This window comes from Salvia hispanica, chromosome 3 (genome assembly GCF_023119035.1).
Source record: "Salvia hispanica cultivar TCC Black 2014 chromosome 3, UniMelb_Shisp_WGS_1.0, whole genome shotgun sequence".
NCBI lineage: Eukaryota > Viridiplantae > Streptophyta > Magnoliopsida > Lamiales > Lamiaceae > Salvia > Salvia hispanica.
This window is the reverse complement of record NC_062967.1, coordinates 19,918,972-19,946,503: the sequence shown is the minus strand read 5'-3', so window position 1 is coordinate 19,946,503 and position 27,532 is coordinate 19,918,972. Positions and strand designations below refer to the sequence as shown.

At 37.2% G+C, this 27,532-nt stretch overlaps 4 protein-coding genes across 4 annotated transcripts; 1 reads left to right on the top strand and 3 right to left on the bottom strand.

Moving 5' to 3' along the window:
• Window positions 1-59: 59 nt before the first annotated feature.
• Window positions 60-5,938, bottom strand: LOC125214248 (gamma-glutamyl hydrolase 2-like). Its single transcript, XM_048115183.1, has 10 exons — window positions 5,428-5,938; window positions 4,769-4,855; window positions 4,178-4,267; window positions 3,666-3,760; window positions 3,081-3,141; window positions 2,383-2,472; window positions 2,206-2,268; window positions 1,617-1,705; window positions 1,364-1,456; window positions 60-253 (listed from the first exon to the last, which is right to left on the bottom strand). The coding sequence occupies exons 1-10, from the start codon at window positions 5,794-5,796 to the stop codon at window positions 220-222; spliced, it is 1,071 nt and encodes a 356-aa protein (XP_047971140.1). The 5' UTR covers window positions 5,797-5,938; the 3' UTR covers window positions 60-219.
• A 5,789-nt stretch (window positions 5,939-11,727) lies between these two features.
• On the bottom strand, window positions 11,728-15,896 carry LOC125214249 (gamma-glutamyl hydrolase 2-like). Its single transcript, XM_048115184.1, has 10 exons — window positions 15,381-15,896; window positions 14,801-14,887; window positions 13,966-14,055; window positions 13,723-13,817; window positions 13,562-13,622; window positions 12,903-12,992; window positions 12,713-12,775; window positions 12,467-12,555; window positions 12,028-12,120; window positions 11,728-11,945 (listed from the first exon to the last, which is right to left on the bottom strand). Exons 1-10 carry the CDS (start codon window positions 15,711-15,713, stop codon window positions 11,912-11,914), a joined length of 1,035 nt encoding a protein of 344 aa, XP_047971141.1. The 5' UTR covers window positions 15,714-15,896; the 3' UTR covers window positions 11,728-11,911.
• Window positions 15,897-21,082: 5,186 nt separating this feature from the next.
• On the top strand, window positions 21,083-22,008 carry LOC125209536 (protein BZR1 homolog 3-like). Its single transcript, XM_048109136.1, has 2 exons — window positions 21,083-21,658; window positions 21,856-22,008. The coding sequence occupies exons 1-2, from the start codon at window positions 21,083-21,085 to the stop codon at window positions 22,006-22,008; spliced, it is 729 nt and encodes a 242-aa protein (XP_047965093.1).
• Window positions 22,009-24,158: 2,150 nt separating this feature from the next.
• On the bottom strand, window positions 24,159-27,282 carry LOC125209065. The gene is made up of 5 exons (XM_048108657.1): window positions 26,996-27,282; window positions 25,590-26,501; window positions 25,035-25,235; window positions 24,596-24,791; window positions 24,159-24,490 (listed from the first exon to the last, which is right to left on the bottom strand). The coding sequence occupies exons 1-5, from the start codon at window positions 27,101-27,103 to the stop codon at window positions 24,309-24,311; spliced, it is 1,599 nt and encodes a 532-aa protein (XP_047964614.1). The 5' UTR covers window positions 27,104-27,282; the 3' UTR covers window positions 24,159-24,308.
• Window positions 27,283-27,532: the final 250 nt, after the last annotated feature.

Sequence of the window (27,532 nt, the reverse complement as noted above, 5' to 3'; positions counted from 1 at the left end):
AATCCTAAAGGGGGAGGAATTTATTTGGATCTCCCAATTATGTAAATAGCACTCGTACATACATAAATAACAACGTAAATAGCATGAAAGTCCAATATTACATGATCGAGTGGATATAATTGTTTTATTGTGTATTTAATATTTGGACTTAATTTAACAGGGCGATATGTACACGTCACGTATAATATCCACAAACTTGATGATCCAATCCATCCGCTACTAGCTGAAAATATATACCTCATCAAACCCTCGCCTGCAAAATCCCAAACCAACACAACCAAGTTACTCCGTCCGTCCCAGCTTTCTAATTCGGCACGAAATTTTATAAAATATTGTTTTGTGAATAAAGTGGAGAAAGTAAAATAAGAGAGACGGAAAAAGTAGAGATGGTGATGTTTCTATATTTAAAAATGTATCATTTAGAGTGAGACATCCAAAAACAGAAAATGTATCACTTAGAGTGGGACAAAAAGAGTATTTACTTAGTACTCCCTCCGTCCCTGATTGTCACATTTCTTTTCTTCACTCGTTTTGTATTAATAATAAATAGTTAAAGTGGAGGGAGGATGTTAAAGTAGAGGAAGGATAAAGTAAGAGAGAGAATAATATACCGAGAATTCTTAAGTAAATTATTTTCTCTTACTCTACACTCTTCCCACTCTAACTATTACTCTCTCCATCAACAAGAAATAGAGCATGACACGAGTTTTAATGTAGAATTGATAAAGTAAGAGAAGGAAAAAAAGTAAGAGAGAAGGAAAAAAAATATGTGAGAAGTAGTGCTAGTGGAATGATTTGTAGGGTTATTATTTGTTGAAAACTTTCGATAAATGAATGTGCTCTATTTTTTGTGGATGACCAAAAATGATAATTGAGCTCTATTTTTTGTAGACGGAGGGAGTATTACTTTTACAAAATGAGTGCGGAAAAGAAGTGTGACCATGTTTTAAGGATGGATTGAGTATTTATTATATCCACTTCACATAAATCGTATCCTGAAATCAAAAGTTGCAAAGTATGAAAATAAACTTTTGTTTGTTTTAGAGATAATTGCTTGAGAGAGAAAGATATTACAACTATACAATAGACACTATTCTTGGATATAATTCGTAGTGAAACGTGAAGAAATCAATGTGATAGTAATAAATACTAAAAGAATTGGAATTTTTCACTCGTATGACATACTACAAATCTAGGGACTGAATTCACTAGTCAGAGTGATGATTCTACCAAAAATTTTCATGATCTATGAATTGAAAACAGTTCCTAGTTCATATTTTAGAATTAGTTTTTTATATCTAATCCAATACATATGTATACATAGAGAGAGAGAGAGAGAGAGAGAGAGAGTAGAGAGAGATACCCAGATTTTCCACAATAAGTGGGAGTGTAATTGTATATGAGATTGTCAAGAACTTCCTGGGAGGAAGGCCTGTTTAAGGACATTCTGGCCTCCCTGAGAGATGGGAGAAACAATTAATAGGGGAGATATTCAATTTGTTGATGCAAACAACCAACACATACAGACTAACATGTTAGACAAAATGGCATCTTTGAAATCAATCTGGTGTCGAATTGTTGACTAAATACTACTTCGTAGGGCTGAATTTTTTTACCTTACAAGAAAGTTAGCAATTTGTTGAGAGACTTGAATTGCATCTTCTGAGTGTGGGATCCCTGATAAGCCCCATTCGAAAGCATTTTTCTGGACCAGATATGGCGAATGTGACATTTCAAACCAAACATGTTCACTTCAATAAATACACATAGCAAAATGTATTTTCTTAGCTACAACATAGATGATTGCAAAAGAATAAACCTGTCGACAATGAAGGACAAGAACTATAGTTCTCTTACCTAGGATGTTTCATAATACTATATTGATGAATATCTTTCAAATTTCCATGAAAGTGTAAACATTTTCTAGGTTGAAATTATCATGCAAAAGATGGGAAAATTGAAATGGGACTTCAGAAAAAAAATGAGGTCAATAAATGTGCTAAGAATACACGGGACATTCATGTCAAAATAAACTTCTTGAGGAATTTCTGAAACAGTAGATGCTATTGATCCTTGTATGATCTCCAGGCTTCTAAATTAAGTACAGTGATTTGCTTTGAAATGAGGATATATTGGAAACGGCCCACCATGATATAAAAGACTATGCAGTAGTGTTGAAAAGCTTGAATATTCAATAGATAATACCTCTGGGTGAAATTGCACACCAGTCACTGGATATCTCCGTGCCTGCACTGTTGACACATAGACCTAACAGAAATTGATTAAATTGGAACTGATCAGAAATGAAGCTCAGATGTCAAGAAAAGCACAATATGGAGGTATAAGAATGGACCACAAGGTGTACTTTGCAATTGTATGTACCTTCCCATCTTCATCTGCACTAGTTGCTAAGATCTTGAAGAAGCTAGACAATTTCTTGTTCTTTTGGAATTTTTCGGGTGATATCCCAAACTGCGTCACGGATTAATTGAAATGATTATACAAACAAAAGCGATGCGAAAAAAAATCACTGGTCCAAACCATCTCAGACACGCTGGATAGAAGATGTCACTATACATCCTACTCTCATGAAGTATTCATTCATGGCAATGAAAAAAATAATCAACAACTAGTGAAAGCCTGAGTTGATTAGAAGATTTTCTTAAGGAAAAAACATTATGTTAATATATATTCACTGATTTCAAGCCACAAATTTAAGCTGAAGCTAATAGTATTCATTTTGATAGCATTGAGTTCTATATCTAGCTAATAAATACTAGGTTTGACTCTTCTATTTCCTAGATAACCTTGAACAACTGTGATTCTTCACTATACATCAATATTGCATTCAGAGAATATGCCTTATTTTACTTGTTTCCAGCAAGAACAAAAAGATGGTATAAGAAGGAAAGAAGCCCTAAACAAGAAAAAGGAAAGGGATGCAGAAAGATGAGAAGAAGATTACAAGGCACATCTGCTGGTCACTTAAGATTTTGCACATGTAATTGGTTAAAACAAGACAACTTCATGTTACGAAACTATCATCATAAGATTCATAACACAGACTAAAAGGGGCCTACCTTATGATGTTGCATCACTAGACATTCTGTACTGAGCTTCTTTAACAAAGCCGGAGAGAACCTGTGAATGATCCTCAATTAGTTATGCTGATGTGTGTTTGCAAACTATGATACATACGAAGAGTTTCAAAGTCAACAAATTACCTCTTAATATGAACAATTAGGAAACTTATTTTTATCAGATGATAAATCAATAAGAGTGAAGGTATAGTGATGTAGGTTACCAATCATTTCCAATCTTGAAACCAAGATCAGGTTTTTACAATGTGGTTCACAGAAAACTTGAAACTAATGTATAAGATGTTTTATAAAATCATTTAAGCAACAATTTTCATTATATATTTTACAAAATCATCTAAGCAACAACTTCAACTATTATTGCAAACTCTCATTTTACTCAGAGTTAAAAGTACTGCCGCAAAATTTGATTAACATGAAGCATAGAGTTCAATATTGTAGTATATGAACCACATCTCGTTAGACCTGTCATATTTCTCAGACCGTCACCAATTCTTCCAATATACTAAGACAATAGAAAGAAATGATTCAAACAAACTGAAAAAGTATTTCAAGTTCTGATTTTACCTATGAAATACAGTTCCATTTATGTTTATGTTCTCCACGAATTGCAATGTCGAAGATTGATCTACTGCATTAAATCTTTCGAGGATCATGTTATCCTGTAGTGAAAATTGAAATCTGAAACACATTAACAAACTGAAGCTAATTAAACTAGTGAACAGTAAAGAGGTCCAGAATGTAAACTAGAAGTCTAGAAGAAGAAATAGCACAGCTAAAAGAAGCTCGGAGCCACTGCATCTTCATAACAAATAAACCTATGAGCCTCAAAAGGAGGCACAGAAAGTAGGATCTGCAAAATTATTTAATTTAAAAGAAAAATCTGCATTATCTTCCCTAATCAATAATTTTTTTTACATTATAATTACCAAAATGGCGAGAGGAAAGGCCAGGGATTTAAGTATTACAACTTTACCATAAATCTCTTATATTTCACTTACGAGTGCAGAATATATCTTTCATATTCGTAACAGCTTCAACAAATGTTTATATGTATGAGTATTTCCCAATAAACTTACCTCACTCACAATCCTGATCACCAGTTCAAACCCTAAGCAGATTGCAAGCAGGGGGAAATGGTCTCCAGCATCATTCTTTCTCAAGACTTCCTGTACAAGACAGATGAAAATCGGTCAAGAACAACAGATGCTTTTTCGTCTCCAGAATTTAACCAAATTTGATTTACAGGAGAAAAAAGAGCCAGATCCATATGAGTAAGTGTACACCATCAACTAAAGAATCACAAGATTTCTTAGGTAGCAGCCATTCTGAAAAATAAGAAAAAATGTCAAATTCAAGCTTTTAAATGTGAGGCAACTTATTCAGGCTGATCTCGACCTAACAATTAAGTCAATATACATCCATAAAAATATTTGGGAGTTCTTTAATTGTAAAATAATCAAAATCGTGTGGAGGTGGCAAGCTGTGTATTTTATCATAAGAATGGGCTTCTAAGCTACTTGCCTACTTCAACATCATCAATAAAACTTATTATCACAAACTGAGGCAACGTGAAACTATATTCCACCACTGCCATCTCCTTTACCATACATTCCTGGAAAGGAGAGTTGTTCATGCAACCAATATTAAACAACTGAGATGGCATGTACCTTAAATATTGATTCAACAGCCTCAATGTAAACACCTCGTTTGGCCCGGCCTCCTGTGAAGATCACTCCATTAACCAAACTCAGTTTCTGCAGCATAGCAAAGTTAGCATTAAGGTTATTCATGTAAACTAATCCACTCGAGTAACTGATCATCCTCGGTACAGAAAATTGTCGACTCATCTACATTATGAAAGTCTAAAACGAATATTCTATCAGTACCAAATGAATCGGTCACCTTGTACACATCACATTGGAACACCTTTGAGGACAAAGGCTATCCTCATCCTGGTGGATTCAACACATCTCATCAGAACACAATGCTGAGAATCACCAATAGACACAAGATAGAAAGGCTAATTGGATATGCAAGCTAGTCTGAAACATTAGCAACCATGAGCATAAGACCAAACTTTATCTCAGACGTCTCTATTTTAGCTTGATTAGAACCATCTCAGTATGTTCATATTTCTCATTCTCATATAAAATGTGAATCCAAAAGGATGAGGTTGAGAGAGAGAAACAAAATTCCACAGATTTACGAATTCAGCATCGTATTAATTTTGCGAGTAAAATCTGATCACAAATTGTAACTCATTTTCTCTCTCCATCTCCCAGTCACAGAAAATCAACAAGTGGAAAAGTGAAGGAGACGAGCTTACTCGTTGAAGAACCTCCCAAGGTTCATTATAGATGAGAGGAATAACTCTAGCACCCGCAGATTCAACGAATTTGGAATACGAGGCCGCAATGTATGAAACATTAGGAGAGTTGTTGAGGCGACCGGAGGCGCCATCGCCGGGATGAGTGAGGATTCCTATGACCGGCCGTGAATAGAGAGTGCGGGAGACAGGAACAGTAGCGGAAGCATCATCATCCATTTGCCGCGCGGGAGTGGATTGAGCTAGGGCGGAGGCGCTGAGGTCGTTGCAGATAGGTACGAGGTGGGGAATCCGGCGGTAGTTCAGCATAGCAGAGGGAGGAGTATCGGTGGTAGATTCTGGAGAGGAGGTAGACGGCGGGGGAGCCATGTTGATAATGATATCGACAGTGTTTGGTGGTGATTTTGTAAGCGCACGGCGTTGCACACTAATCTCACCGCCGAACTACACGCGTTCGCATCTCGTTCAGTCAGTGGCGCGTTTCGTACACTCTTTGTGTGTGCGACTTGACTAAATTCCACAATAAATTCTCTATTGTTTATTGTTGCATCTTTCACCATCTTTTTATTTTTAAATAGATAATTGTAAATTTAGTTTGCCACATAATACTATTTTTTTCTGTCTCAATTAATTGAGGTATATCTTTTGAAAAATTTAATAAATTATGTTAAACTAAAATAAAATGAAGTAAAGTAAAAGTTAAAGAGAGAAAATAAAATGATGCATCTTAATTGGGGTACAAAGAATATAAATAAAAGGATTTTGCAGTTTTATATTCCCTCTGGCCAACCATAAGCGAATCAACTTCCATTTTAAGCAAAAAAATTTATTTCTTACATAGTATTTCCTTCGTTCTATAGTTATGGTAATTTTGTCATTTTGATATATTTTATAGTGAAGTCATTTCTCTTTTCAATAAAAGTCAATACATTTCTTCTCATTTATTTTACTCTTACTTTATTCTCTCTTCATCTCTCTAACTTTTTCGTTTTATACTTTATTCTTTCTTTACTTAACTCACTTAAAATAATTTTTCGTAATCTCCGTATCGAAAATAAATGTCTTCACTACTATGGAACGAATAAGTACTTTATTTTTTCCACCTACTTTATTCTTTTTACTCTACTTTTTCCCTCTCTCATATTTTCCACTCTTCACTTTAACTTTTCAAATACCAATTTCTTAATTCTTGTGCCAAAAAAGTGGCTCGTTTATGACAGACGGAAAGAGTATTTTTTGTTATTAAAAATGTCACAAAGCACTATTTTTGTGAATATTTACTCCTTATTATCTGTCTCCACAACCATCACAACAATACATCTCTCCATCTTTTGCTTAGAATATCCACAGAGCGACGAAGAGAAACTGGTTATGTGCCTATGAGACAAGTCCGGGGGAAGACGCTTTGTGAGCAAAGAAGGGAGAGGAGGCAGGTTGTCTTCTTGCCCCTCCACGTAGTGGCGCCATCTTATTAGTCAGCAAAATTATCATTTCTTACCACTAATGTGAACATATACCATTAGGATTTTATTAGAATCCTCGTAAAATTACATTTAATTATAAATATATATTTTATAAAAAATAATTTAATTGAGAGAGTCATGTGAAATTTAAAGTTTAAGATAACTTTTAGGAGAAATTGATTATGCAATGTTGAATAAGTGAATTTTCCTGTCCTTTTAATTACGCAGTTACTTAAATACCCTTTCACAATTCAAAAATGATAAACTTTACTAATAATGCTAGTTTTTCTAGAATGAATCTGGACCACACATTTCAGATTGTGCCAAATTTTAGTATTCCCTCCGTCCCAAGGTATTAGACCAATTTTCCTTTTTGGGATGTCCCAACATATTAGGCTCATTTCATTTTTTAGCAAAAAACATCTATCTTATTTTATTCTCCATCTACTTTTTTCTCTCTTCTCTCCCCTACTTTTTCCCTTTCTCATACTTTACTCTCTCCATTTTAACTATTTAAATATCAATTCCTTAAATCATGTGCCCAAAAGAAGTGAGTCTAATACTCCGGGACGGAGGGAGTAACTTATTACTACTTCTGTTCAAAAAAAATAGATAAAGTTGTAAATGATACGACTTTTAATGTTGAATTGATAAAGTAAGTGTGTGTGTGTGTGAGAGAGAGAGAGTTAGTGTTAATAGCTTGTGGCTCTAGGTTCTTAGAGCATCCACAATAGCGGCTAGCCGATTCGCGGCGCTAGCCGGTCGGCTAGCCGAACTATTGGAATCGGCCAGCGCAAAATCGGCGAAGAAATCGGCGTGGGCTAGCCGATTTGAGGGCGCTGGCCGCCATTGTGGCGTGTCGATCGGCCAACGCTATTTTTTATTTTTTATTTTTTAATTTTTGAAAAACTATATAAACGTGATTTTAGTTTCATTTTATCCGGTTGCATTTTTTTTAAATAGGCATACAGACGACGGGTTAGGCCCAATACAAAATTAAGACCTAAAACAGAAACATGTCATAGTGTCGGGTCAGGGGCCTCTCTGCGCCCCCGGACCCCCATGGCAAGGGGTGGTCGCCCCCCTTGACCCCCTGACTCGCTGACCGGCAAACTATAACGAATTCAAGGCATACTAACATTTTTTAATGTATTTTTTTAATAAATTAGTAAGGAGTAGAGTGGGGCGGTGGCTCGTGTGTGGAAGCCCGAATTTTTTTTTATTATGTAATTTTTTTGATTTTTTATTATGTAATTTTTTTGATTTTTAGTTAATGTACTTTTTTTATTTAAATAAAATTAACGAATTTTTCCCGTATATGTGTCGTAAATTTAATTCCGTAATTTAATCGTAAATTTTATTCCGTAAATGTAGTTGTTTTTGAATTATTTTTATTGCGGCTGGCCTAAGGCTAACCTATTTGAGTAAAATGTTGATGTGGCAGGTGGATTTTTAGTGTTGATGACGTGGCAAGGAGAGAGAGTGGCTGGCCTATGGCTGGCCTATTCTTATTGTGGATGCTCTTAGTAGTGTTTAAGAGCATCCTCATTCGTGTTCTTCCGCAAGGACAAGCTCAAGGGTCCTATTCAATTTAAATACTTCAATTACTAAAAATATTTCTACATTATAAAAATACATTAAAAATTAAAAATTACATAATTAAAATCCTAAAAATTAAAAAATACATAATTAAATTCACAAAATTAAAAAGACTCACTACTCGTTGCCGAATTTCGCTCAAATGTGACTGATTAGATCTTTTTGTATCTCAATGTGGGCTCTTGTATCGCGCATTGTGTGTCTTCTTTCGATCCTCTCGTTCACCCGTCGTATGCACACCTCGGCGTGGGGGAGACCTCGCAGTTGAGCTTCCGGCTTCATCCTCGTCGTAAAAGTTAGCCTCCATCGGTCCTTCGTCAGCTATAATCATGTTGTGCAAGATAATACACGTGTACATGATGTCGGCGATATTCTTAACGTATCACAGCCGAGACGGGGCCTTCACAATGTTGAATCGGCCTTGAAAGAACCCAAAAGCTCTTTCGACATCTTTCCGAGTAGACTCTTGACGCTCGCAAAAAGAATCTGTCTCGGGTCTTGCGGATTGTTGAACGTCTTCACGAAAGTCGACCACCTTGAGTAGATACCATCGGCGAGATAGTAACCCATGTGGTATGCATTTCCATTGACGGTGAAGTCGATCGCAAGTGCTACACCATTCAAAACATCATCGAAGAGTGGTGAAGAATAGAACACGTTCAAGTCGTTGTTGGATCCGGCAACACCGAAATATGCATGTCAAATCCATAGGCGGTAGTCGACGACCGCTTCAAGGATAAGCGTTGGGCTGCTGCCTTTGTGGCCGCATAAGTATTGCGCCCTCCAAGCAATCAGGCAATTCTTCCACTTCCAATGCATGCAGTCAATGCTGCCTAGCATATCGGGAAAACCGTGGACTGTTTCGTGAAGATGAAGCAACCGTTGACAATCTTCAGTGGTGGGTGCCCGAAGGAATTCCTCGCTGAAAGCAGAACGAACGCCGTTGCAAAATTTTTTGAGGCATAGGATTCCTGTTGACACACCCAAATGCAAATACTCATTGAAGAGGTCAGCCGTTTGCCCAGTAGCAAGTTGCCGGATGGCACAAGTACACTTTTGCAACGCCGAGAGACTTTGCCGACCGATTGCGTCTACATCGTGTTGAAAGTATTCAACACGGGCGGACAATGTGTTGACAATACGCATAAACAACCGTTTTGACATGCGAAAACGGCGCCGAAAGTAATCTTGTGGAAACCGAGGCTGGTCGGAAAAATAGTCAGCAACGAGCCTTTCGTGGGCTCCCTCTCGGTCACGATGGATGTAGCGGCGGCGAGTTGATCTAGTTGGCCGAGGAGGAGGGGCGGGGGTATTGGCGGCGACATAGGCTTCATAGGCGGCACGATATTGTTCCTGGTATTCTTGTTCTTTGCGCACCGCTTCCGCAATGAGATCGGTGAAATCTATTTTTGAAATTTTTTAGAGAGGGTCTGAGTGAGATAGGAAGATGTAGATGATTAGTATGGAAAAATATGAATGAGAGATAATTTGATGTGAAAAGTGGATGATGAATGTGTGTATTTATAGATGATTTTGGGATAAAAAAAATTCAAAAAATTCCAAAAAAAGTCCATAAACGGCTCTTTTTTTTGGGAATCCAATTTTTTTTTTAATATTAATTTCAAATTTTTTTTTAAAAAGGAAAAAATAAAATTTGCCAACGGATATACCATTGGCCAATCGCATTGCACCACGTAAGGCTGCTCAGCGGCATGGTCGTGCTCTTATTTAAGAACAGCGCCGCGCCGCTGGCACGGACGAACGAGCTGCAACGGCGGACGGTGGTGTCCTTGCCAGCGGCACGGACGGACGAGCATGCCGCTGCGGATGCTCTAAAACTTTCTACTTATAGAATTGGCCTAATTTTGGTAGATGATTTAAAATGGTAAAACTAGACAATTTTTTATTAGAAACTTGATTAACCGTTGTCAATATCTGTTTTCATTTTTTAATCTTGTCGTTTTGTGCAAACCTCACGAGTCACCACTATAGAGAGCCTGATGACAAATTTTATACTACCTTTATCCTATAAAAATAAGTCATTATTTCCTTTTTTTGTTCGTTTTATAAAAAAAGTTCATATTTATTTCTTGTAATTTTTTCTCATTTTCTTTTACTTTATTATTTATGAGTTCCCACCATCCAACACATAATTTCAACTGTTTTTTCTCATTATTTCTTACCTTATTAATTATATATTAAAATTCATGTTAATTTTAAATGACTTATTTATATGGGATGGGTAATAAATGACTTTTCTTAATCAAAATGATTCGCAAAGTCTCTAGACTAGGCGCCGTTCTTCGTTACTTTGTTCAACAATGATGAAATCTGACAAAAACTCCATTTCTTATTTGGATCATCGAATGAGTAAAGTCTGGATTCTTGTCTTCTTTTATACATTCAGAAGAAGAGAAAAAAAAAGTTTATGATTAAACCAAGATTTTTTGTACAAGGATATTAGTCTTAAAACTTATAAACTTTGGACAAATTATGTTATTTCCCATAAACTTTGAAAGTAATAATCAAACACAAAATTTAAGATTAATGTCACCTCGACAGATCACGCTTCAAACCTGATAGATTTACAAGACATATTTTATCCTATTAAACGCATATTATTCAAGTCAAATTTAAGAATTAGAGCATCGAAAGAAGATTATTTCATTTATAATTCAAACCAAGCCAAATAGATTACACGGTTAGCCACGTGCCCACGTTAGATCAAAGTCTGTTTTTATGTTTGGATCATATTGGAAAAATTGTACACTTCCAAAGTTATGATAAAAAAGATGGGATATGAGAAGATATGTAAAACAAGATAAGAAATACGGGCTTCATGTCAAGATATGCAAAGATATATTTTTTTTCCGTTGTTGTTTGATAGAAAAGAAATGATCTAAATTTGTATTGTATATTAAATAACATGGCTTAACTTGACAAATTGGTGAGATACATAAACAAGGTTAATGTTATAATTTTGATAAGATTAGATAGGGCCCTGGTCTTATATTGGGCTTTAAGTTAAGCTTAACTATGATATCAAACAATTAGAAATGTCCATATATAATTCTTTATCTTGGTATTATTAACTTATCAAACATGCCCTTAATGTTAGTGAGAAATACCAAAATTCATTCAATGTTTCTAAGACCAATATACCTTTTATTTATAAGTACAAGAAAATCATTTCTTGGAAAAATGATGCCATTTTGGAATGTGGAGTTGCCCTCTTAAATGTAAATAAGCTAAACGCAGTTTTACTTGATTCTGAATCTGTACAAATTGAGAAATAGATTATGACTGTTGGTTTTATCTCAGACAAGAGACAACAATAAGACATACATTTAAGGCAATGACATTTACAATGGTGATAAGAAATTGCAATCATGGATGCCTCAATACTTACATTCGGACCAGAATTAGCTGAAAATGTAGACCTCGTCAAACCCCTTCCTGCAAAGCATCAAAACATGAGCGAGATGGAGAGGGAGAGGGAGAGGGAGAGGAAGAGGGAGAGGGGGAGTGAGAGAGTTACCCAGCCTTTCCACAATATGTAGGACTGTAATTATAGATGAGGTTGTCGAGAACTTCCTGGGAAGGCGGTCTATGCGTAGACAATCTAGCCTCCCTGAGAAATTTTCATAGTAAAAGAAAAAATAAACAGTTAAAACAGGTGCAGCTTCCTTCCATTGATCAATCACTATGATGATATCTAGATAAAGCATGGATGCAAGACAAATTGGATTAAACTATTAAGAATTATTGTAGAACTTGATCCTTGATGTAGGCGATATATTCAAAAACAGCTACTTAAATATAAGCAGCTCGAGTCCATTGGAGGACTTAATAAGACTATGGTACAATGAGTGAAAGATGTCAAAATTAACAAATTTAGCACGCACATGTTCACATGAACTTAAAACAGAGACTTATTACCCATGCTTGCAATAAATTTGGCTATATAATATTGTTACCTTATAAAAAAATTGGCCACGTTTTGAGTGACTTGAATTGCATCTTCTGAGTGTGGAATACTTGATGAGGCCCACTCAAAAGCATTTTTCTGCATTGGGATGTTAAAAATGAAGCATTTGCATTTCAAATCAAAGACTTTAACTGAGTTTAAAGTGTCTGACTCTCTGTAAAAGCCAATGGATCAGTTACTAGCAATTACTAGCTTATTGACTTAGGCCAATTACTAAAATCAAATCCAAAGATACCTCCGGGTGCCACTGAAGAGCTGTCACTGGATATCTGTGTGCTTGGGCTGTTGAGACATAGACCTGATACAATTCAGCAGATGCCAACCAGAAGTTGAGGTAATGTCGAGGAATGTAGTATAAATAAATCTAGAGGTAACACAAATTTGGAGTTAATGTGAATAGCCTACAGGATGGCCTTATTAGATACCTTATCATCACTATCTGCAGTAGTTGTTAAAATCTCAAAGAAGCTAGAAAGACTCTCAGTCTTCTGGAGTTTTTCAGGTGATATGCCAAACTGTTCCAAGATAAATGAAAGGGTAATATAAAGAATCGGATGCTAATAAATATTCACGGGATATTTATCATGCCACCAAATATGATTTGATCAAAATTTGAACACAAAACACAGTATGGTTCTAAATTAGCATTAATATTGCCTGGATACGTATCCCCAGAACTGAAATGCCAAAGCAATCAATTGACCCAAGGTAGGGAAGAATTATAGGTTTTTCATAAGATACAATGGTTCAGTATTTGTTTTATTCCTTGTTTCCCTCAAGCACGAACCACACCGAGGCCAATACTCTTATGGCAAACAACTTGAGAGACAAGCAAGAAAATTGAGAAGTTGCAGCAGCTCATTGAAATGCTGAAGTAAATACCTAGCATTTTTCTTCTAACACATTGTTTACATTATCATGGAGTTTCTGAGGAAGCCTATAATTTAACACTATTTCATGAACTAGTGCTTCAGGGAACATCTTAGAGCAGTTTACTTACAGTTATGACCACATAGCTATGACATCCTGGAAGACACATGGACATTGAACCTTCCCCATGTTACACAGAGGAATAAGCACTGACCTTATGATTTTGCATCACGATGCACTCCGTACTCAGCTTATTCAGCAGAACTGGAGGAAATCTATCAAAGATATGAACATAACCTTGATTAATGATACCAATGTTTAATAGAATTTTTTTTAAAAAGTGAAAATTAAACTTTACATTAACTTCAATTATACCGTTGAAACACAGTTCCACTAATATCTATGTTTTCCACAAATTGGAGCGTTGAAGCTTGATCTGATGCACTAAATCTCTCAAGGATGTTGTTGTCCTGCACCGATGTGGAGGATAGGAGGGAATTTCAGTTCCACAATCTAACTGTGTGTGGGGGGGGGGTTCCATTACGGGTTCTCAAGCTTAATATCCTTTTCTTCATTTATTTCAGGTGGAGAGAGAATAAGTAAAGTTGGCAGCATTACCTTACTCACTATCATGGTTAAAAGCTCAAAACCTAAGCAGATAGCAAGCAAAGGGAAACGATCTCCAGCATCATTCTTTCTCAGGACATCCTGCAGAAACAGATACATAAAGATTATAATAGAGAGATGCCATTTGTCTCCACTATCTTGTTTTCCGGAATACTTCCGTCACCAGGCAGATCTTAATACAATAGAGAAGACGTCCTTCTTACATGTGTGTGGTTATTTCATCCACTAGAGCATCATTTAGTTTTGACTTACCATGCAAAAGCATAGCCAGTTGGATTATTGGTACTCACCATGAAAGCCGAAACATGTCGGTTAAGTCAATCTTTCATATTAGCAACAAATCTAAGTCTATATCATTAAGAAAGTGTCTAGTTTTGGGGTGAAGCCATAGATAGATAAAAATAGCATAGGGTAATCAGCACATGCTCTCATGGAATGAATAATTTTTAGCTTGTTTGATTGCCTAATCCTTCAAATAACCAATCATGTATTTTGTAAATCTACCTTATGACCCGACATATACACTCATAAAGAAACAACACTTACAATGGGAAAACAAAGTTCAGCTGCATTTGCAATTGAATATTGCTAAAGAAAAATCTAGTGCAAATCTTCAATTGCTAAAAGTAAAAAAATTCTAAGGTGGCTTGCCCTTTATTTCATTTTTTTTTTCTTTTTCTTAGAAGTAAACTTACTCCTGAATCAGTGAACATAACTTAGAATCAACATAAGCTGAGGAAGCTAGATATAAAATGAAGGGCGGTTTCAATAGAATAACTAGAAATGGAATAAGATCTCAGTTTCAGTCGTGGAGATCATCAGGTACCTTAAATATCGATGTGACAACCTCAAAGTAGAGACCAGTTTTGGATGACCCTCCAGTGAAGATGACTCCATTAACCAAACTGAGTTTCTGAAACATTTATTAGTACATAGTTAAGATTGCTATTGTTCATGGGACATGAATGATGAATCCATGATTCCCTTAGAAACAACGAAACTTTATCAGAAATAGAAGCAGACAACGTACAATTCAGCATTGTTGAAACGAAGAAAAACGTAATAAACACTGACAGAACTCATCACCACATCCACATTGACTAGCTTATTCATATTTTGCTAAGTCGAAAATGATTATGTTATCCTTAATCATTTGTTAATCAGTAGCCTCCTAATGCGTACATGATCAAAGAATTAGCTGAGGCATTAACTACATCACTGATCAATAAAATATAAAAAAATCAAATCGACTAAATCCGCCGAAATTAACTTCACATTTCTACAATTCACACGAGCTTAGCCACAAACAACAACAATGATGAATTAAAAAAAAAACTAATCGGATCCAAAACATAACGTCGAAATCAGCAAATAGAAAACTTAAAGAAAAAGGAAGTGATGATTACTTTGTACAGAACCTCCGGAGGTTCATTGTAGATGAGGGGAACGACTCTGGCGCCAGCAGATTCAACGAATTTCACATAAGAAGCAGCTATGTAAGATGCATTAGTGGCATTGCTGAGGTGGCCGGAGCAGCCATCTCCAGGGTGGCTGACGATCCCGATGACCGGTCGGAAATTGAGATTGGGGTCTAGCGCGGGGCATCGTTGACCAGAAACGGCGGCGTGGCTGTGAGTGGGCAGGAGGAGGAGTGCGTCAGTGGAGTGAGCGTTGACGGAGGCGGTGAGCTCATTGGAGAGAACTAGGAGGAGAGAAATCCAGGTAACATATAGTAGCATGATGGAAGAGGAGGGCGGCGATTAGCTGCGGAGGAGGAGACGGAGGTGTCGAGAGAGATGATGGAGCAATAGATGTAAACAACTGATTTTGACGTTGAAGAGATATTTAGTGAGAAATCTGCAACAAGAAGCAAGCGCAAAATTTTCCCCTAGTTCACTCAATTTTCCACAACGTCGCCAACGTTGCCATCCGATCTAATTATCTCCTAATACACACTCACAAACATAATAAATAATAATTGGGTCCATCACTTATGTTTGTGAGTGTGTATTTGTTAGTGTGTGTTAGAAGATGGATCAGAATTTGCCGTAGGTGATCCTCTCCCCGATTGTTATCTATATTTGCAGCAATTTTTTTGGTCCCATTCCTAAATTTTATTTTAATCATAATTACGCAATAAAATTTGTCATATTTTCAGCTATAATTCAATTAATTTTTATATTATTTTTAAATTTATCTGATTCGATTGACTTTTAAAATATCACACTAAAAATATTTTAAGTAAAAAAACAGTATAAAGCTAAGTTATGGACTCATGATATATTCAGTGTTCTTCGTCTGCCATCGTCTATTTCCAAATCTTCATCATCAACTTGTTCACCATCGTCATTGATGCAAAAACAACCATGGCTCTAAATTGAACGGGGAAGCATAAGTAAGCCTATGTGAGCTAGCTCATAGTTCTTCCATAAGTGCTCTTTGAGACAAATGATTGCTTGTATAATATTCATCCTTCAACGACTAGAGAAGGCCATTCGCCACATTCTTTGGAGCGGCAATATTACAACGTTGCGATCCAATTTGACTTGAGTTATCTTGATTGGTGACTTGAGTTATCTTGATTGGAGCACTTATCGCTTAGCTTTTACCTTTCGTCTTCCTCTTGGCAGCCTTGTGGCCTATGGAACAAGTGGGAAAATTTATCCTCCCTATGGAAAATAGATGGGTGATTTTGTTGCTAGCGGCTAGTGTTTCAATCATACTATCTTCTAGTCTCCTATTTATAGAGTCATGATAACGGGCTAGGTTAGAGACATGTTGATGTTGGACTAGGCTTAACCCATTGGACTTTTACTCATTAAATTCAAACCCTTAATTTAATCTAATCTCAATGGAATATGATCTTGTCTACCATATACAAAAAGCAGCTCAAAACATGCTTTACAGCAGTGACGAAGCCAGAAGTTTTAAGATGGGGGACCCTATGGAATTGATCCCTAGACACTTACACAAGAGACACAACTTGCTACCGACTACGCGATCTTCCTTATATATAGTCTTTAGTTTACATATATAATATATAGTAAATGGAAAATTTGATGGGGGTTCAGGGGCCCCTGGCCCCAACGTGGCTTCACCACTGCTTTACAGTATACAACTTTAATGTGTTACAAATTTAAAAAATAAAGTACATTTTCAAAAATTTCAACTTTGAGGAAAGGGTTTCAAGTGTCGTATGTGATACGCTCGAATTTTGCACTATTTTAAGGCCGTTATTTGGTCCGTTTTTTATGTCAAAGTCACTCTACACGTCCATTATTTGCATATTTTGTCTATTTTGGTATTTTGACTTGTTTTGTGAGAAATGTGCATAATTGAGCCGAAAAAGGGAGCCAAAACGCAAAGTCTGAAAATCTGGAGTCGGACGGCGACCGCCGCGAATGTGTGCGGCGACCGCCGGCGCCCGGCGGGCGAGATCAATGTAGCGGTCCACCTCGAAAAATACGCTTGGAAGAGAAGTCTCGCCCGGCGACCGCCGGAAGTCGTGCGGCGGTCCGCCGCCGAAGAGACAGACTCTCTGGACTCCAACGCGGCGACCGCCGGCCAAGATGCGGCGGCTTGCCGGAGAAAGGCGGCGAATCCGAGATGCCCTAGATTTGCTCCAAGATTTACCATATTTTGAAGATCTTTTCCTTCTACAACAAGGATTGGCTTTCCCCTATAAATAAGACCTCAAGCTTCATGAAAAAGAGAGAGCTTCTACTTGCAAAATAATTCATAGAGATCAAGAGCTAGAGTACTTCACTTGTGCAAGGAGTTGGAGAAGGATTTCAAGAACATCAAGAACGACAAAGATTCAACCTACAAGTTTTATTTGCTTTAGTTTTATGTTCAAATTGGCTTCCCTTTAATCTATGTGTTTAGCTTATTTCATTATGTGTAACTAAACTCATAGGATTCTAGGGATGTGTTAGTAACGACTTTGGTTGTACAATTCTTTTTTCTATTTAATATTCATTTTGTTTTTACTTTGTTTCTTCCTTAAGTTAGTCTTGATGCTGCATGATTGAGTGACACAATTGTGTATGATTTAATATAACTTGTTTCATAACTGTGGCAGAGTTCTAGCGAGTTAGATCCACTTAGTAGACACTACAGTTAGCTTCCCTTAAAACGGCACTGTTAATTGAGAGTGAGGACTTTTCAAGGGTCTTAGGAGCTTTATGGAGTTACGTGTTAGGATTGACAACCCTAATCTTGTAATTAACGTTTGCATCGCATGAGCATAAGCTTGGTGACTCGTCCTATCAAAGTAATAATTGTGTCAGGGTATTGTAGTTTGGAATTTGTATAACCATAACTGTGAACGCACATCCCTGAAATTCTCTTATCTCTATCAATTGTCTCTGTGTTTTGCTTACATTTAGTTGTTATCTATTTTCAAATATTTTCTGTTTTCAAAAGCTTTCAAAAACCTTCTGTTCTTCCAAATAGTAATTGAGTCTTAGTAGAGGATAGACACTTTGTGTTTGCCTTCCCCGTGTTCGATATCCCGGTACTGACCTTTGGCTATACTATATATACTTTGTATACTTGCAGGTTTATTTAGTGCTAAAAAAGAGTGCATCAGTATGTCTCATGTTACTCTCGTTTATATAGAGTTATGATTGTTCAGACTCTCAAAAATTAATTTGAGCTCCAGTTTAATTCAATCCCGAAGAATATTATTTTGGACCATTGTAGAAATTAGTATTAGTTGCCCGTCAAATCCAAAATTATACTCCCTCTCCCAAGTTACTTGAGTCGTATTCCTTTTTGGATTGTCCAAAGTTACTTGAGTCATTTCTCTTTTTAGCTAAAAAAATACATCTAATCACACCTACCTTATTCGTTCTTTTACTTTACTTTATCTTATCTCTCTTACTTTATTCTCTCTTCTATTTTATTTTACTTTGTTTAACTCACTAAACACAACTTTCTTAAATCTTGTGCCGCAAACGCCTCAAGTAACGTGGGACAGAGGGAGTAAGTAATATGAGCTTCATCTTTAATTTAATTGTTTTCTACGTTTAAGATATAAATTTTCATTAATCACTTTAAGCCTGCTACTGATTTTAATTAATTAACATCTTATACCGGAGTGATCTAGTTCAAAGCATCATTCATGGAATAAATTCCACCTCACCGAGATTCTGAATTATAAATCTTTTTTGAATACATGATTTTCCGATCCTCGTAATATGGTCATGCCTTGTACCTCATGTGGTGTGAGTGTGAATCCGACTGTGATGCAGCAAAAATTAAGATATAAAATAACATAAACGTGCACACCAATTTCAAATAAATTTTGAGAGATGGCACAGAGTCAACCTTGACAAATCATCATTACATTCTGTTTATAATCGCCACTTGAGTTGAATCCCACACCGCTACGATTAAGTATAAAAAATAGTGAATGATGACATCTTTCAAGTGTTGATCTTCGACAAAATATGGGTGTGTATCAAGGATTTCCCGCCTCATGATTTCTTCAACATGTGTGAGGTAACCGGTTTAAAATCCATTGTCAGACTTCCAACGGTTCAGAGCTAGTAGGAGTACTTCCTCCTCATGCTGTGACCAAGAGTGTCGCGACATGTCACCCTTTGCACTTACAACACACATGGTTTAAGCCGAAACAAAAGAAATTTTCTTGGGAGATAAGACACAAATTATACGGGAATGCAAGAGGTCTTCTTTATCTTGTCAGGGCTATTCTCTTCAATAATTCTTCGAGAGACGAAGTCAAACACAGTTTCCTCAATGCAATTTGATTGGTTTACTCTATTTTCCGAGAATATCACAAAGGTCTTATTAAACATTTACATGAACGAAAGGAAAATATAGCAAATTATCAACCCACAATCCTAGGTGACTAATACAAGATTAGGTTGACATATATTTGTACAAAATATAATTACATGACAATTGCTTCAAAATCATATTAAGAGATGGTGAGTCTCGTGTCAGAGCAATTACGCAATAACTGAATGCAACATCAATCAATTGTGAACGTATCCCTGACCTACATAATTAAGCGATTATGAGAATTATAAAGACGACCTAAAATTGTCTCAACAAGCGTCACCACAAAGTTGAGTCTTTTTTCTAATAAAAAATAAAATATTTAATCGCTCTTACTTTATTGTATCGTCTACCTCACTCTCTCTTATTTCTCATAGTACTTTTTTCTTCCATGATAAGAGTTAAATTTGGTCAATTTTCTGAAAAATGGATTGGGGAACATGGCATTTGGATTCGTGATTTTCTGATGCCCCTGGAAATTGCGATAAATCTCCAACCATTCATTCATTCTTGCTTTGGGTTTTGTTATAAGACTCTTATTTCCCAAAATGTCAAATTTTGGTTTATCACAATTCGCAGTTGCAAAAGAAGTATTCCTTTCATCCCAAGTTACTTGAGTCATATTCTATATTTTGTTATCTCAAGTTACTTAATTCATTTCTTTTATAGCTAAAAAAACATTTAATATCAATTATTTTATTCTCACTTTTACTTAACTCTCTCTTATCTCTCGTACTTTATTCACTCTCATATATTATTTCTCTTCCTTTAACCACCAAACACAACTTTAAATCTTGTACAAAAAAACGCCTTAAGTAACAAGAGATAGATGGAGTGCTCCTCAACAACAACATTTCTACTTTATTCTCTCTTTCTTTATTTTTTTTATTTAACTCACAAAATAATACTATAAATTATACGCTGAAACACAAATATTTTATACTTCATCTATCCTATTAAAATGAAACGTTTTCCTTTCTGGGTTGTCCCATTAAAAATGAAAATACCACTATCTTTACTTTTCATCTCTCTTACTTTATTACTCTTTATTAACTCATAATACCACACTACATAAAATCTCATTCTGTAAAACAAATGTTTCGTATTTAATAAGTGGAGAGAGAATTTATTGAGAGAGAATAAATAAATAGTTTAGATGAAACTATGTCTAATATTATGAAAAGGGTCTTGTTTTCAAAGGTATATCTTTTTGGTTGTAAATGAATATGGTTATATCTATTTATCAATGTTTTTGGTGTTGAGACCAAATGTTTGATGATAGGGATGCAAACCGGTGTATAGGATGGATTTCATCGAGGGTTCCATATCAGCAGCTTCAGGCAGTGCATGCTCACCTTACCAACAAAGTTCATCCTACAATCCCATCCCTACAGATGGCAACTCTCTCATTCCAAGGCTCCGAAATCTCTCTTCATTGGACCCGTCATCCAAGTTCATGTACCACAACTTGCACGGGGGTGGCTCCATCAGCGCTCCCGTGACCCCCCCCACCTCAAGCTCCCCAACCAATGGAACCCCACGGCCTGCCACAGATTGGTGCAGTTCGTACGCTCGTCTGGAGATCCCGTTGCTTCCATTGTCTACGCCGCCCAGCCCCGGACACCAGATGTGGTACCATGGGACTCATGCTAGCCAGAGCGGGACGACTTCTCCAAAGTTCGGTCTTGTTTCCTCAAACCCGTTTGGGTTCACCGTGGAGGCCCTGACACGGAATGGATCTCTCATGTGCACACCAGGCTGGAGCAGAGCATGCTCCCCTGCTGTCACGGGTGCTGCTGATATCATCATGGATCGGGTAATCCCGAACGCGTTTGTGTTTGGGAGCAGCAGCACGACAGATCTTGTGAAGCCTGTTAGGGTTGGTATACTGAAAAGCATGTTTCGAGCAAGTTTCGCGCGAATAGAATCTTGCTTGTATACGTAAAACTCTACAATCCACTTTTAACCCGATTCAGTATTATTCGAGCAGTCTCGCACGAATAGAATCACTATTATTATTACATTGTGTTTGCTTGTGCATTTATAAGATGTTTTATAAACATTTAAATGTATAAGGGCATGTTCAAGTTCCTTGATATAGTAAGAAATGGACTCAAATCTGACCCTTTATGGGCGTTCAAGGAGCAAGCTTCAAATGTGGAGGGCCCTAGTTATATCTCTGGCCCGCACTGTTCCTTGTTGTTATGTGCAGAAATGAATTCTCGGTAATTTGGTGGTATTTGAAACTTGCCCCAAAGTCTACACCCAGAAATGGAGATGAATTGGCAGCTTTACCCCTCCCAAATTCTTTCTCCCCCCAAAAATCACAAACTCAAGCTGCAAAGGAATAAACTACAACATCCCTAATTTTCCGCATCTCTACTACCCACTCGATTCGTCGCCGTTCACGGTTCGCAGTGTTGAAATCGCTTTTGCCACCATGTGTTTAGGTATGTGCTTCTTGCGTAACGCACAGTAGAAGGTGAATGTTCGTGCGGTGATCGGAGGGATTGCTGATCCGATCATGGGCGCCGCAGCTGGAGATACTCTGACGTCGATCAATAGACACGTTCGTGAGCCACTGCGGGTGGAATTCGGTGGCGGAGAAAGATGGGGGTGTGCGTGGAGGTGGCGAGGGGAGTTAAGAGCAGAGTTAGAGAGAGGAGGTGGGGTATACAATTGAGGCGGTTATGGGAGCGGCGGAGATTGGAGAGTTGATCAAAGCTGCGTTGACAGCACGGAGGAGAGTGGGCGGAAAGGGTCTTCGCTTCCAGCGGTGGATGATTTCATGGTGGCGCTTCTCTCTCTTTGAGACAAATCTTAACCAATAATAATTTGTGGGTATTTTGGTCATATTAGTTTTTAGAACTCTGATAAAAAAATGACAAAAAATTCCAAATTGCATAGTTCAAGTTTTGTATAAGGAACAATGAACAACAGAAATGGATGGGATAACTGTGGACCCTACACGCCCAAATCTTAATCAGTTTTAATTCTTCCCTACCCATACCAAACAACTTGAACAGCCCCTAAGAAGCAAACAAAGTCTAAGTCTTTTGCTTAGTAGACTGGTTGTGGGCGACGTCCACTTTAAGTTAACACGGTCAGTTCTATCCAATGCTTTGCAAAAGAAAAAGAAGAATTTCACAACCTAGATAGGCTTAGACTACGTATCGTGAAAGGTTGCAATGTCAGTCCGCATATTTCTAAGCTTTACTGAAATAAGATGACATTGGTGTGGTATAGCACCTGAACGGATCTAACAACAAGACGTGTCTTTATGCTATTTACTGAAAGACTAAGTCTTGATAAAATACTATTTCTTAATCTACATATGTTAACATTGAGCATACGGTATTGATTATGCACTACTTTGACTTATCAAATGGTGCGGGTTTTTCGCAACTCAATAATCCTAATATATTGGGTAGTGGTGATTAATGTCTAGCGGTGCTAGGATTGCTATTATGTTGAAACGTGCTCGAGGTGAGCTCGTTTGATAATGTCCTCAAGAGGAGCTCGAACAAGGTTTTATTATTCAGAAAACTGGTCAGTTGGAGTTTTATCGCTCTATGAATAATAATTAAGTGCTTCTTGCTAAGTCTACTCTTGGAATTAATAAGATGTTAATTAATTAAGTCCATGGCAAACATTAATTAATTAATGGACATTTATATTTAAGCGCGGAAAATAAATAATTAACAAGCAATGAAAACTCGGATTACTTATAACTTCGGATTTGGATGGGGAGAGGTTTTTCTTTTATTTTCTCCTCCGTGAGATTTTCAGCTCCTCCTCTGTGAGGAATAATCTGTCTTCTTTATTCAAGTCCTAGTATTTTGATACGATCAGCCCACCCTGATATCGAGATACAGTTCGTGAACCAGTCAGAGTATTGAAGATCTTCACGTGGAGAAGGCGCGAGCAATCGACGATTCTTTGGAGAATCAAATCGGTAACTCTAAACCGTAGAAATAATGTTTTAGGATTTACCTTTTGCTCAAATTATTTGTGTTCTAGCATGCAATTATCTGTTTAACATGAAGATTGCAGGGCGGATGAACTCGAGTTCACACTTGGGAGCTCGAAAGCCAGGTTGATCACCATGACTCGCTTGTCAAAAGAATGGTGGCATTATCACATGCATATGAATTATGCGTCAAGTGGAAGCAAACAGTAGTTATGTGGAGGGAGGATAATTACACAAGTATCATAGTTTGCATAGAAATTTTATTCTGCTAAATGCTATCTACATATCATGAATAGTCAATTTATCTTGATGCTTATTCGCTGTGACAAAATTAAATATACTTCAAATATCAAGATATTCCTATTCATCTTAGGTTCACCAATATGAAAATTGAATGTAAGCAAAAATCTTGAAAGTTTGAATAATGTAAATACTTGTATTGAGCAATTTTACCTGTACAAGTCGATTAATGAATATGAAAGATTCACATAAAAATAGCAATGATATATACATATGCACTTAGATGGGATGAGAACTGAATATAGTTGGGTAGGTCACTTTAATTGAGCTTGTCATAAAGTTCTGATAATGCCTGATATAATGTGGAAGCAGCCGGAGGCCGTGGCATCAAACCACAAAGAATCTCTGATGCTGAGATTGATGGGTTACCGTAAAACTTACAATTTTCTTGATTTCGTGTTCTAACCACATTCCCTCCAAGAGAGCAACCAACATATGCACCTGCAATGCAACAATTTACCATGCAGACAATAATATGTCATGAGCTTTAAAGGAGAAAGGAACTTTTATAAAATGCCCAACTGCAAAGGGCACGAAAGCGACTACCTTTACTGCAGCTGTATGTATAGCAAGCAGCAAAACCACCATCACCTGCTCGTACATCAGCTTCAGCAGCCCTTCCAACAATGCCAACGGCAGCACTTACTCCTGCCCCGACAGACAAATGGGTATTCCCGCTAAATGTCTTGACAGCAGAATTTGTTCTCAACACAATAATATAATCAGTCACTTCCCCACCAGCCTGTAAAACCAAATGAACCATAAGATACTCAATGCTTTTGCTTCTCTGGGCTTCCCTCTCTCTCTCAAATCCAAACATTTGTGCAAACTCAAGAAAGATCGAAGAGAAAAAGCGTAACAGTAAAAGTAAACATATTTTTATTAAAATAGGAATAATGAGCAAAAAATTTCAAGACAAAGTATATGTTATGAGAACCGGAGTAAAGTTGGCAATAAAAAAAAGGAAGTTCGCTCATTCACTCACCTGTGCGCCCCAGCCCATGCCAAAGCATGCGATTGCAGATGGTGGAGACCAAGATCCATCTTCTCTTCGTGCAACCACTAATCCTGTGCCTACATTGTAGGTCACCATTAAGCCAACTCTTGCAACAGTTAAGATAGCAAGGCCCTTGGCTTGCTTCAGGATTGCACCAGGTATGGACTTTTCAGGTGTAACAAATCCAACCTGCAGTGAATAGAATAAGTCCCAGCATAAGGACACTTCATTCAACCTCGTAAAATGAAATAATTAACTTCAACCACATGAGCACTTGACTCAGGGTTCACACTCACGAACAGCGGCACAGGCTTCTCACACTGTCCTTCAAATTCCAATACCAGTTTAAAATCTTTGTATGATAAGTACTTATTTATATGTGCAATTCTCTCTCATTATTTTTTTGTTTTTGTTTTTAACACAAGTTTTGCTAATGCGGAAAAATGAAATAGGTGACACAACTACATTCAGTGGAAGTGAATGTGCGTATATATATAAATATAGAGGAGGGGGGGGGGGGAGAGAGAGAGAGAGAGAGCATACCTTAGTATAACCTTGCAGGGTGTTTGCTGCTTTGTATATTTCATGCTCCATAGACTGGCCCCATGGAAAGTTGAGCCAAGATCTTAATGTGCTTAGATCTGTCAGATCATGGGTAGGTGATTGTGCTGCGCGACTTACTCGGTTCATCAAACATGGTTGGACACACTCAAGTCGTACACAACAAACATCACAGACTCGTTGAGGGTCACTTGTCAGGAACTTTGAAGGCATCAAGCTTCGACCTCTGGAGCAACTGTTGCAGAAAATCCCCCCACAAAATCTGCAATGGTGTCTTGAGTACATGATAGGGTGAAAACGAACATTGCACAGCATGCACGTAGAAGCTGCACTATCAGGCAACCACTTCGGTGGCACTGCTTCCAGGATGTCCTTCATTTTGCCGAAGTTAGCCTCTGTGAGAGATTGTGCCATCTCTTGCCACGCTTTGTCTAAAACATGGCTCGTCACCCAAGATATTCCATATCCTTGAATATCACCAGAAGTAAGAGATTTGACTTTGCCTCCGGTTGCCAGCAACATGTCGAGAACCACATCCCACATGGTCATCTGCTTATCTTCTCCAATAAACTCATTCCAACCCGAATCACCTTCAGGCATGTAACCTCCATTTGAATAGAGACCCCTCTTCCATTCTGCTTGTTTACATTCTGGCAAAGGTGGAATAGATACCGGCATCCAAACACCCGTTTCTTCAAAATGTGGAGTGTCATAATAGAAATATTTATCAAGCTTTTGACTTCCATCATCTAGGTCCATTTTCCATCTATCATCCACCTCAGTCGGCATCATTTTAACCTCTTTATTGAGGTGAAGATTCATGGACTTACACACATCATTTCTTTCTAACACCGTGTTACAGTCTCCTACATGTGTATGATAATTTCCAGAAGCCTGGATATTGAGAAGGGTTCAATAATATCAAAATTCACAAGAGCAGAATCGCACGCTCACTTAAATTGTTTCATGAATATGGGGCGGGCTATACAAGTTTATCAACGAAATAAGCATATTACATCCAACCAAAAGGCATAAAGAGAATTTGACTAGAGCTATGATGCAGCATCATGTAAGAAGTACTTTTACAGAACTTAATAATCAATTAGATGTAGCTTCTCTTTCATCTTGTAACAGAAGCAATTTTACTGAAGTTAACAGATTTACAATTCTCAATCAATTATTTCATGATCGCCTCTCCCTCTACAAATAAATCTCACATGAACCAATTTTCAAATTTGATGCAGCTTGTCCATATTTAATGCAAGTTCAGATCTATGGTACAGACAATAACCTAATCAATCTCAAAATAACTATGTACAGGCGCATCAAGTCATCTAAATAGACAAATTGATCATCAAGAAAAAAGAAAGTATAAGAAGCTTGTTTACCGTGGGGGGGCAAATTTTGGAGTCGTAATCGTGGAGTTCAAACAACACTTCGGAGTCCGAAGGTAAGGCCTTTTGGTCCTCTGTCGTGATTAATCCATCTCCAGACATTAGGGTTTGCAGATGGAAAAACACCAATTCGTGAAGGAAATGGTGTTTCGTTTAATTCGCGCCTCCCTTAAAGCTTTTATTCTGAACTAATCCAGAGATTTATCCAAATTAATCGATACTATTATTCTTAGCAGATTTATCGTAACTAATTTTCTTAATTTTACTTTTGTTGTTGCGGGTAGATATGCAATTGTTCGAGAGTGGAACCCCATTATTTGACTGCTTTTTCCAAATATTGATCATTTTGTTGTGATTTTGATAGGGTTTTTTCGAGCTATTAAGTCTATGGTATTCCTCTCATTTCTTATGGCTTCTTTGGGGAGTTGTCATCAATGTCGAATCATTCTTAAGTAGGGGTGGCAAATTAAGGACCGAACTAGAGACTAAATTAGGGCCCCACATCTTCTAAATTTTGTAGTTAGGATTAAT